The 12271-nt window shown below is 41.4% G+C and overlaps 1 protein-coding gene across 3 annotated transcripts in view; it reads left to right on the top strand.

The window, feature by feature from the left end:
• SEC23A (SEC23 homolog A, COPII coat complex component) overlaps positions 1 to 5836 on the top strand; it is a 51824-nt gene extending 45988 nt beyond the window's left edge. For 2 of the 3 annotated variants that reach the window (XM_004584780.2, XM_058666361.1), the window contains exons 19-20: positions 573 to 638; positions 5361 to 5836. In XM_004584780.2, coding sequence (XP_004584837.1) covers positions 573 to 638; positions 5361 to 5450 — 156 coding nt within the window. In that variant the 3' untranslated portion in view covers positions 5451 to 5836. Of the gene's footprint in view, positions 1 to 572; positions 639 to 1940; positions 2032 to 5360 lie in introns of those variants that run through there. The other variant, XM_058666362.1, reaches the window with a different exon arrangement.
• The last annotated feature ends 6435 nt before the right edge of the window (positions 5837 to 12271 follow it).

Here is a 12271-nt window from a genome sequence, read left to right as displayed (position 1 = left end):
AGCTCCCTGCTTGTGGCCTGACAAAGCAGTCGAGGATGGCCCAATGCATTGGGACACTGCACCCGCGTGGGAGACCTGGAAGAGGTTCCAGGTTCCCGGCTTCGGATTGGCGCAGCACCGGCCGTTGCGGCTCACTTGGGGAGTGAATCCTACCTGAGTGCAGAGGCCCAAGGACTTGAGCTGTCCTTGCTGATTTCCCAGGTCCCAAGCAGGGAGCTGGATGGGAAGTGGAGCAGCTGGGACACGAGCTGGCGTCCATGTGGGATGTCAGCCCTGCAGGCAGAGGATTATATGCTGTCAGCATGCCTCCCCCAACATAACTTTTTTGTGCTGAATTTTGGATTTAATCGTTTGTATTTTCTGCTATGTATTAGAAGTGAAGAATACAGTTATTATTTATATATAATAGCGGTCTGAATGTTTCAAAATTTACCAAATCTTTTTAAAAGATGAAGTTTAAGAAAATTAATTTTACTAGTACTTGTTAGGTAATGATGATAGATGATATTTATTTATTTATATTGTCTATATCTGTCTCTAATGGGTAATGTTATTTCTTCTTTGCTTTTAAGGCCCGTTTCCTGCTTTCAAAAGTCAATCCTTCACAGACTCATAATAATATGTATGCCTGGGGGCAGGTAAGTATAAATAGCAGGTCTTAAAAATTACCTCTTTGTGTATATAGTTTGTCATTTTAATGAGAGCGATATTTTTTCCCTGTGTGTTTAGTAATAATTTCTATTGGAAAACTGGTGGAAAACGTAAGAGTAGAAAATAGTATTTGAGAACGCCATATACAAAAAAAAAAAATCCTGTGAAATAGACAGAATCTCTTAATATTCCAAGTTTAGTATCACACACTAGAGACGAAAAACAATAGAGTGAGTGTGAGACGGGAAGTAGTGGTTCAGGCTTAGTGCTAGTCTGCGAAATGTAAAAGGCCACAAGAAGCCTGGAGAACCCAGAACTATACTCAATCAGGAAGAGTCAGGAAGTCTGGACTCATAACATATTAATGTATTTTAATCTGATAGAAGAATTACCTGTTGGCTTAGCATATTGTGCAGCACTCGGTTACCAAGCCTACCTTTAAAGAACTCGCAGTCTAGTATCACACGTAAGATACATACTTATGTAAAGTACAAGACAAAATGGGAAATGTGCCTTTGGAAAGATACCAGGCATTGGCAAGTGTTAAAAGAGGAAAAGAGGTCACCTGGTGGCAAGAGGTGTGTGATCAGAAATGAACTCAGAAAACAAGAGGTTTTACATTATAGAGTGGTTATTTCCATAAGTGTAAATTGCATGAAGAAGGAAGTTCTGGTTAGAGGATAGTGTGAGCTGTGATAGTAGAGTGAGGGTAGAGATGACTAGTAGAACATGAAACTGGAAAAGTGCTTTGTGACCAGCTTGGGAGAATCTTGAATACCAGGTTGAAGACTTCAAAACTGAGTCTTGATTTGTAAGTAGTGGAGAGTGATTGGGAGCTTTTGGACAGAGAATGTTTTAGTCTTAGTGTAATTGATTCTTATAATTAATTGGGAACAGACTATAGACAGGAACTGTATGTGTATAAGTAATCCAAATGAGAGGGGATGTAGACAAGATGGTAAAGAGGAATAGATTTGGAAGACACTTCAAAACTAGAATCCATAGAACTTGATTAGAAATTATAGGAAATTCCCAGAGCCTATGAAACTGTCACATAATGCAAAATAATTAATAAAAATTAAAAAAAAAAAAGAAATTATAGGAAAGTGAACTTATTTCTAAGCTGTACACAGAATTCAGTTTCTGATTGAATCCTGGATTACTGGGAGAGAATAGCTATCAAGAATGAATGAGGTAATGATGTGATTATAGAGGAGATTCTCTTTGGTCATAGGAGATACATCACAATGTGCTAATGAATAATATTTCATTGTGTCTTCTGCTTGCAGAAATAACACAAAAAGCAGAAAATAAAGGAAAAATTGATAGAAACAAAGCAATGTGACAAAATGTTAAAAATGAGGAAATTTTGTTATACTGAATTTGGGTATCATATTTCTCCTCTGACTTTTTTATAGATTTGAGTTAGAATAGTTAAAAGGGAAAACAAAGTAATTTGGAAATTTGAGCCTGGGTGATTAGGAAAATATGTGAAAGTAAATGGAGGTTGGAGAGAAAATGTTTGATTTTAGGTGCACAAAGATTGTGATACCATCTAGAAAATCATGTTGAGCCACGACAGAATGGCTATATTGGTTGTGGCCATATTGAGTGGCTTGCTGGAAATTTGACTTTCGTGGTGGTCAGAGCATAGATGTGAAGGTTAAACGTGACAGCCAGTGCTTGTCCAACAGTGGCATGTAAAATAGCAATGAGAGAAAATAGCAATGAGACAAAAGCTTGAAGAAGTGCAGGTGCTAGGAGTATTTGATAAATAGAGAGGTACAAGAGACAGAAAAGAACAGCATGTCCTACAAGGTGAGGGAATGCTTCCTAGAAGCAGCAGGTAACAAACCCTACAGTTTTGCAGACAGTTGAAGGAACATACAGGTTGGAAAAAGGCCATGAGTTTCATGACTAGGATGTCATTATGGCCTTTGACCAGCAGTGTTATTATTTATTTATTTGTTTTCAAGGAGTTATTCATTTGAATGCAGAGTTACGGAAAGGGAGAGATGAGGAGAATTACAATAGGATAGAGAAGTAGCAGCAATAAATCAGGTTTAAGGAAATGATACTTGATCAGAAGGAAAGGGGAAGTTAAAGGAGATGTTAAATTATTTGTCGAGGGACAGACATCATGCACAGATGGGGCCAGTGAGCAGCAAGATGAGTGCAGTGCTCTGTGGAGGGAGGTTGGCACTAGATCTCAGGAAACGGTGTGGGGAGTCAGGGACAGTGGGTAACCAGGGTTTGTGTGGCGAGTACACCAATTCTTTTAAGCAGGCACTTTCTGTTTTCTGCCATCAGCTTATTGCCATTTTCCTAATTAAGTTAAAAAATGAGAGCCCACATCATACAGACCAGCTGGAACACCTGTCTGTGCCTGGGTTTCTGTGCACTGAAGCAGAGTTCAGTGTATGAAGCTGGTCATGGCGGTGGTGCCTGCCTTCCCCTTTTCCTGGCTCTAAGTGGCAGTGCATAGAGGTAGCTGGTACTTACTGAGTTGTTAAATGTGTCATTCCTGGCAAATAGTTAAGGATGTAAGCTGCAAGTTGATTTCTTTGCCTTTGCTATTATGTCTGTAGAGTATAACAGTACTTTATGCTCGATTTAGACATTAATGCTCAGTAAATGTTGGTTATTAGTTTTTACTGATGTTAGTGGATGGAAAAGTCTATTCCTAATGATATTTAACAAGGAAGCAAACCTATTTTAGGCTTCAAAGTTTAATGATTACTCTGTGGAAATAAGGGCAAAAAGGTAAAACCAAGAGCAGCAAGATGTTTCTTGACCATCATTTTTAGAAGTTATGTTAGTATTTTGATAAGCTAAATGTGTATGTACCTAATCATAGAACAAATAAATTTAATCTTTGTTTTTACAGCTAATGTTTGTATTTTTATGTGTTTTATTTATTAAAAAAACAACCTTATGTGAGGTAGATGCTATTAATTCTGTTTTTCAGAAGAGAAAATTGAGGGTTACAAGTCAAGTTACTGAAGATATATAACTAAACTGGTTGAAGTCAGATTTTAACCTAGCATGTCTGGAGTCAGATCTGGATATTTCAGTCTATAAGATAATTTGATATTTTGGTTTTAATTTAACTTGGGATTTAATTTAACTCTAATTTAATTTAAATTAAAATATTTGGGAGCCAAACAGTTTACTAAAAATTAAAGCTTGTTATCCTCAAGTGCCAATGACAAGTGTTATCAGTGAGTGGCCAGAAGAGGGCACCACTATCACACTGCTTTGGTTAACAGGTTGGTGGAGGCCTCTGTTGCCATAGTGCTTCAAAATTTAAAGTGACAAAGCTAGAACCTTTCTGTGTAATCCTGGATATGTTTTAAAGAGAAAATTTTAAAAATTCAGACAACCAATTTACTAACTTTTGAAAAACAATTGAATTAGGCATTAGTGTTTATAATTTTAAGTAAAATGTGCAGCATATAAATTGGAAGCTTCATATCTGTCTTGGCTTATTTAAAAGAAATAAGGAGCTAGGATTGGGTGATTAAAAGGAGAAAACAAAATGAAAAAAGTAAAATGAGGAGTAGTTTCAACAAGAGCCTCCAAATTTTCAGTGCCACAGGTCATGTTTTTAAGACTTGCACTTCTCTAATTCTGAATCAGATGTGGAATAGAAAGGTTAAAAATAACAGGTTTTTCGAAAGAAATAGCAATAAACATATGCTAAATATGTGTGTGCCTACTGTGTCGGCTGTTACTCTGTTTGCTTTATACAGTGTAAGTCATTTAATCTTCAGAGTTACTATGAGATGGGTCCTGTTCTCTTTTTTTGTTTTTACATTTGAGGAAACTAACACAGAAGCTGATTATATAACTCTGCAAGTCGTGGGGAGAAGGGACAGAGCCAGGAACTCACACAGCAGGGGTCCTCCCCACCCCCCATCTTACTGCTGTTAATCCAGCATGGCTGCCTCCCCTCCTTGTCAGGCCTTTCACGTTCTTGTGAATGAACTGACATGACATAAAATTGATTTTACTTTATTCAGGGAAGGTTATGGCATGTCTGTGAACTAGAAGCTGTTCTTACTCATGTTTGCCACTGTTTTGCTGATCTCTAAAAATAATTTTTCCTGAACAGCCTTTTTTGTATTGACAATTTTTAAGTCTGTTTTTTTTTTTTTTTTTATTTGAAAGAACTAGGGGGCGGGGAGAGTGCTTTCATTCACTGTTTCGCTCCCCGAATGTCTGCAAAGGCCGGGGCTGAGCCAGAGTGAAGCCAGGAGCTGGCAGCTTCATTTGGGTCTCCCACACAAAGGTACAGGGGCCCAAGTGCTTTAGCAGGGAACAGAAGTGCCTGCCAGCTATGACTGCTTTTCTCCTAGCAGCAGGTGCAAGGCCACCCAGACGGCTTCCTTCAGCTGGGCAGCACCCGAGTCTTGTCTCACATGTGATGTGAGTGGTCAGTGAATCGGAGACACTGCTGCTGCTCCGGGAATTCTAAGAATTTAGAGCTTCCCTTAAGAAATAGGACAAAGACCTTATTCTATAATGGTATAAAGATACTCACTTAAAATGATTTCCTTGGGTATTTTAAATACTCATTTGCATGTTGTTTTTCCATCCCAAGGTATCATTGTACACTGTAACCATAACAGATACGTTTTTTGTTTTTCCATCCCAAGGTATCATTGTACACTGTAACCATAACAGATATGTTTTTTGTTTTCCCCTAGGAATCTGGAGCACCTATTCTCACTGATGATGTTAGTCTACAAGTGTTCATGGATCATCTGAAGAAACTTGCTGTGTCCAGTGCTGCGTGAAAAGCTAAACATGTTCGGGACACTTTCAATGATGAAATAATATTACAATTAAAATTGTTTTAATTTTATCTGTCGAAAACAACAGATATCTTGTTAGACTTTTTTTTTTCCAATTAGTATGATTTGAGACAACATATGGAAAAATGTTCACATTTGTAGATGAAGCTTATATAACAAGAGTAGTAAGAATAAATTTATTTTGCTTACCACAGTATTATATCTGGTTTTGGAAATCTGAGGTCTTTATAATTCACTTATATTTAAAAGTGTACATGGAGTCTGCCTTGTACAGCATATAGGACTTATTTGTATATTGCAGACAAATCTAAAATGGCACTGAATGTCATTGTTGACAATTAAAATTTTTTTTTCTTTTAGCCATAAAGGAACAAAATGGGTAATAATGATAAATGTGAACATTTTTGGTTATCCAGTGGATATTTTCTGTGATTTTCAGCACCTGCATATATACTTTCCTTGTACTTATTCGATTGTGGCAGATTTATTTTTATGATTTATTTAGGAATTATTTGACTTTATTTTGTAGTTTTCATGAAGATAATTTAATGTTTTTGGTTATTTAGAAAAACAGGTTAGAGATGAAAAGGTTATTTGAGTGTAACAATCTCACAACTGACAATAAATGTGAAATTCCCACAAAATACAAAACTTAGGTGATAAAATCAAGTTAGTCTTTATTTTTAATAGGGAGATTAATAATAAACTGTTTCATCAGAGTGCGTTTTAGCAAGCCTTTGCAGTAAGATGCCTGGTGTCACAACTAAAGCAAATTTGATTTCACTGCAAGTGAAGTAGTTTCCCCTTGTTTTACTAAGGTAAATTTTGCATTATATCCTTCAGTATTTTTAACACTATTTTGGGAGTTTACACATTACTTTAGTTTCTGCTTTCCTTCTGTGAAATATATTCAGTTATAGTTCTCATTGAAACAGTATTACATAATGTTTGCTTAATTATATCATGTGGTGATGCTGTTATGTCTTGACGTATTCATTAGTGTTATTCCCTTTTACAGGCTACTTGTAGTGAACATGCTTATATCACTAAGGCAGGAAATGATTTGACAATGAAATTCACTTGTGGAGTACTGCAGATAAAGGTGGCACTATGATATATGCTAGAAAGACACTTTGGATGATTGTACTTGCATGAACAATCATGATAAAGTCATAGTTTATATGTTATATTCAGTTAGCTTAAATACATTGCTTTGTTCAGTTTTACTTGAATTGAACTATGCTAGGCCTAAATGCCAATAAAATATACTTTGTTTTTGGTAATTTTGAAATCTAGGAAAATCCTTAGAAGCCCAGTGTAAAATTATAGCATTTGAAATCTGTTAGTGGGGGGTTAGCGTTGCGTAGCAGTGGATTATGTCTCTGCTTGCAATACCAGCATCCTGTTTGGGTGCAGGTTTGAGTCCTGGTCACTTCAGATCCTACCCATTCCCTGCTAATGCAGCTGGGGAAGCAGCAGAGGATGGCCCAGGGGCCTGGACACTGCCATGTATGTGGAAGACCCAGATGGAGGTCCTGACTTCGGGCTTCTGTCTGTCCCCGTCTCTGTTGTTGCAAACATTCGCGAGTGAACTAGCAGATGGAAGATATCTCTGTCTCTGTAATTCTGCCTTTCAAATAAATAAATTTTTTAAAAAATCTGCTAGTGGGTTACAGTTTTGTAAATAGCTTTATTAGGAACAAATATATCAGAAAAAAGCTCTTGGAAAATAGCATTGAAAGATGTTTGTTTTGGTGCAAAAAAAAATTAAAATTCAAGATATGGGTGTTTTCATGGTTTACTAAGTGGGCCCAAAGGAATCACCGAGGTCCCTGTAAGAGGAAAGAAGGAGGATCTGATAGGAATTGCACTTGACAGCAGAGGCAGGAGGCTGCAGGGACATGGAATGGGCCCAAGGACACGGGTGTCCTCTAGAAGCCGGAAAAGATCCTGGAACAGATGCAGCTAATTACTGTTATTAATGTTAAAAAGTAGTATGATGTTACTCAAGATGTCTCAAGAAAATATGCAGAAGTATTGTGTGGTGATAAAGTCAGGGAAGGGGGTAAGTAGCAACTGTGCTTGAGAGATTAATTTTTAAAAAAATGTTTAGGTGTGAGATGCTTTTATAAATAAAAATTATTCTGAAAATACAGTAACATGCATAGTAAGCTTAGACCCCCCCCCCCCAGATACAAGTAAAATCACAGAAGTCAGTATCTGTTCTAACAGCTCAATCCACAGGTCACACTTTACTTTTAGTTAATTTCGTTCACCGCAATGATCAGCCTCCCCACGGTGCGGAGCCCCAGGGAGTCTCCCCACGGTGCGGTGCCCGCGCACAGGCTGAGGAGCACACGGGAGGTGTTGGCAGCCCGCCCGAGACACGCTCTCGCCTGAGAAGCAAGCTCGGTGCGGGCCCGGGACACGGAATCCTGGATGACCCTCAGGGCTGACCGCGCCGGGAGCTCTGCAGAGAATCCTCCCGGCCTCAGTCCTCGGCAGACCGAGCATGGGTCTGGGGGTCACGGGCGAGGTCTCCATCGCTGGCTCTGGAAGAGGAGGAGCCGTCGCCACAGGCGCTGCAGCGCACGCAGCCTCACTGAGCCTGGGCGGGGCGAGGCGGCGCAGGCGCAGTGGGGCCCTGGAGGAAGGGCTACCCCCGGGCCACGGGCGACGCTGGACATGGCGTCCGTTGTGGACCGCAACACCTTCCTGTTCCCAGGGCACCCCCAGTCCAGTCAGCCGCTGGCCGGGAGATGGAGTTGGAGGGGTGAGGTGTGGTCCCGGCCTCGTCAGGCCACACGTGGGCTCGGACTCTGGCTCGCTGGCGGTCGCACCTCACAGACGAAGAAGAGCACAAGGGTGGCCCCCTGGCCAGAGGGGCAGCGGGAAGAGGTAGCAGTTAAGGTGGCAGCCGTTGAGGTTAGGGCTGCTCATTCACCTCGTGGCCTGGATGGACACCGGGGGCCAGCAGCTCTGAGCCCACAAAGAAGTCGACGCGGGAGAAGACGAGGCCCGACGTGGCGCTCTGTGTGCATGGCCTCAAGGGCGGCTGCAGTAGGTACACCTGAGACCTGCTCTGCTGGCGAATACCTCGCTGACCCAACCAGCTGCCACCAGACGGGCAGGTCCGCCTTGTGGCAAACCACATTACCGAATGGCTGGTTGGTGGTTTTCTGCTTCATTAGGTGCAGTCGTTTACTTTCTCCACCACAATGCCCACGGAGATGCTGTGCAGGGAGGATGGCAGCAGGCCATGCTTCCGCAGCACCGGGTCCACCCGGCAGTCCTTGGCTGTGTTTGGAGACACATCATCCAGTAAAGGGTCAGAGCTGAGCACAGAGGGACAGGCTGGACCAGAGCGTTACCGGCTGCCACTGTTCCGTGAGACGCCTTACCGGAATCACTCTTTAGCAGATTGTTGAAAGACTCCACTGACTGCTCCGCCCTGGCCGCTGTGATGGGCATAAGCAGGAGGAGGGGACAGATCCTTAACTTATTAGTGAAGGCACTGCCGCCAGGTGCCTTAGCTACAGAAACCTTAGGGCTCCTCAGGAAGACCATGCGGGGCACACCCATGGGGACAGTGGGGCTTGGCAAGTCCAGTGGCAAAGCTCACGTTCTCCTCCCAATGCGCCAATGGCGCCCAAGTAAGCGCTGCAGTACTGCCAATGTAAAAGACCTTGCTGCTTCAGGACCGCAGCCCTTAACGTTGGAGTTACCTAGACTGCTCCTGAGAAACTCAGGACCCGCCCGCACTCCAGGCCCACACTGTCCCACTTCCGGAGCCTGGGTCAAGATGGCGCGTGTTCAGCAACTTTCCAAGTGGCTGCTACTGATAGGTGAGTCTCGAAGCTGCTGCTCCAGGGCTCCATGCCCGCCTGAGGGAAGTGAGAGTGGCCCCGGGCACAGGTAGTTGGGCAGAGAAACATCCAAGGCCCCATGTGCCCTGAGGTCACGGTACAGAGCCATGGGCTCTGGTCCCTGAGATGGGCGAGCCTGAGAAATCTGAGGTCCCCAAGTGACAACAGCACGAGTTGTTTGCCTATGCCAGAAGCCATCAGTGGGGTCAAGAGCAGTTCTGGCAAGGGTTCCTGGAAGGCTCAACTCTTCTGAGACATGAAGCGGAACAGGTAGCAATGCCCAGACCAGGCGCTCACCTAAGTATCTAGTTGTTTGTACTGTGCACAAAGGCTGTCTTGTATCAGAGATAACGCAGAATGTGCTTATTTCACTGAGCATAATGGGCTCTAGTTGGCACCATTTTGTTGCAAATGGTAGAATTTCATTCTTTTTAATGGCTGTGTAGTATTCCACGGAGTAGAGATTTCAGATTTTTTGTCCATTCCTCTTTTGATGGGCATCTGGATTGTTTCCATGTTTTTGATGTTGTGGATTGTGCTTCTACTATAAACATGGGGTTGTGTGTCACTTTCTCATGTAAAGATTTCCCTGTTTCTGGATATATTCCCGGAAGTGGGATAACTGGGTGTTATGGCATATCGTTTTTCAGTTCTGTTAATACTCCATACTTTTTCTGTGATGGCTGCACTAGCCTATGCCCCCACCAACAGTGGAATATGGTGTCTTTGTCTCCCAACATCCACGCCAGTAGGTGTTATTTGTAGAGTTGTGAATGCAGGCTGTTCTCCCTGAAGTTAGGAGGAGCCTCAGTGTGTGTGTGTGTGAGTATGCGTGTTGGCTTCCCTGATAGCTAAGCAGCCTGACCTTTTTTTTTCATATTATCATCTGAATTTTTTCTTTTGAAAAATGTCTGCTCCAAGAAGAAATAGAGAATTTGGAAACAACTGTTTCACTCATTTTTCCCTAATCCTCAATCCTTCCCACCCTGGTCAACCATGTAATCATAATTGAAAGTAAAATTTAAAAAGAAAAAAATGTCTACTCACTTTCCTCACCTATTTCATACCAGGCTTATTAGTTGTGCTCCTGTTGAGTTTTGAAAGGTCTGTTTAAATCGTGGATATTAGTCCCCTATCAGTTGTGTAACACACAAAGATTTTCTCCTATTTGCCTCTTCACTTTGTTGTTTCCTTTGCTGTACAAAAGCTTCTTAATTTGATGCAGTCCTATTTGTTTATTTTGGCTTTCAGTGTCTTTTCTAAGAAATCTTTACCAATTCCTGTATCTTGTAGAGCATTTCCTATATTTTCCTCCAATAGTTTGTCTCTGGGTGCAGATTTAGGTCTTTAATCCACTTAGAACTAATTTTTGCGTAAGGTGACGTGTGGGAGTCTTGCTTTTCACCTCTGCAGACCAACCTTTTCCCCTGGATTGTTATCAGTTTTCTCATCAGAGATTAGTTGACTGTACATGTGTAGGCTCATTTGTAGGATTTCTTTTCTGTTCCATTGATCTTCTCGGTTTCTGCTCTGGTACCAGACTGTTTTGATTAACATGTCCTGTAGTATGTCTTGAGGTCTGGAATTGTGATTCCTCCAGCTTGATTTTTATTCTTCAGGATAGCTGTGGCGATTCATGGTCTGTGAGAATCCAAATGAGTTTTCCCATCTTATTTTCTAGTTCTGTGAATAATGTTGTTGGGATTTTGATTGGGATCACATTGAATCTATATTATTCTCGGTAACATGAATATTTTGATGATGTTGATTCCACCAATCCAGGAATGTGGTAAATTTCTTCATCTTTTAATGTCTTCTTTTTCTCTTTAAAATGTTTTGTAATTTTCATCACCATTTTTGAGCACCATTTGTAGATGAGATTATCATTACATCGATGTATAGTCTGAGCACTTTTGTCAAAAATCAAATGGCAGTGCTTGAATTAATTTTGGGGCTTTTTATTCTGTTCCACGGATCTATGTGTTTGCTTTTATACCAGTATCATGATACTTTAATTACTATAGCTTTGTAGTATGCTTTGAAGTCAGATCTTTTGATGTTTCCAATTTGAGTTATTTTTCCCCCATCAAGATCATTTTGACTATTCTGTGTCTTCTGTGATTCCATCTAAATCTCAGGGTTATTTTTTATAATTCTGTAAAGAATTGCATTGTTATTTTGATGGAAATTGTGTTGAATCTGTAGATTCTTTATATAATACAGACATTTTAATTCTATTCTTTTTAAAATTCTTTCATTTTGCTAATCTTTGCATAGTTGATTAGGGTCAAGGGCTACAGGAAAGTGGGTAAGACCATTGTTTCCACAATAATATTATTTTTTTCTGTATCTTGGGTAAGGGGAGAGATAAAAGGAGAAGCACCACCCAGACTCCCACCCATTCCAGGTTCCCAATGGGAGGCATGCTCCGAGGGTCCTGCTCAAGCAGTTTTGATAGTTCAGCAGTTCTGAATTGCTGCTGATCTTGTCATTCCACACTTGATGAAATCTCTTCAGAATCCATGGGCTGACATAGTCTCTTCAAGATTGGGGTTCTGAAATCAGCAGTTCAGTTGGAGGGATTCCCAAAGAAACTTCATTTGAGGTGATCCCCAGACCTTCTTGTATGTGTTTGCCAGTACAGGGTCTGGCACAATCTGTTGCCACAATCAGCTTATTCATATACTGGTGGTTACAATTGCTGGGTCAGTTCTGTTCCCAGCCCTATCTTCCACACAAACCAGTGGGTGTTGCAGTCCAGCCCGATCCTGCACTTCATACTCAGCCCTCATGCAAACCAGTGGGAGCTGCAGCCTAGTTGGGGTGACTCCCAATAACCCCTACCAGGCCTGCCCACTACCCTTGTTCCCATGCTTGCCAGTATGTACCGCAGACTCGTTTAGTCTGTCCCACATCCCATTTAGCTCTGGTACATGT

This window comes from Ochotona princeps, chromosome 6 (assembly GCF_030435755.1).
Source record: "Ochotona princeps isolate mOchPri1 chromosome 6, mOchPri1.hap1, whole genome shotgun sequence".
Lineage (NCBI taxonomy): Eukaryota > Metazoa > Chordata > Mammalia > Lagomorpha > Ochotonidae > Ochotona > Ochotona princeps.
Note: the sequence above shows the minus strand (reverse complement) of the source record. Positions and strands in the feature narration are given on the sequence as shown.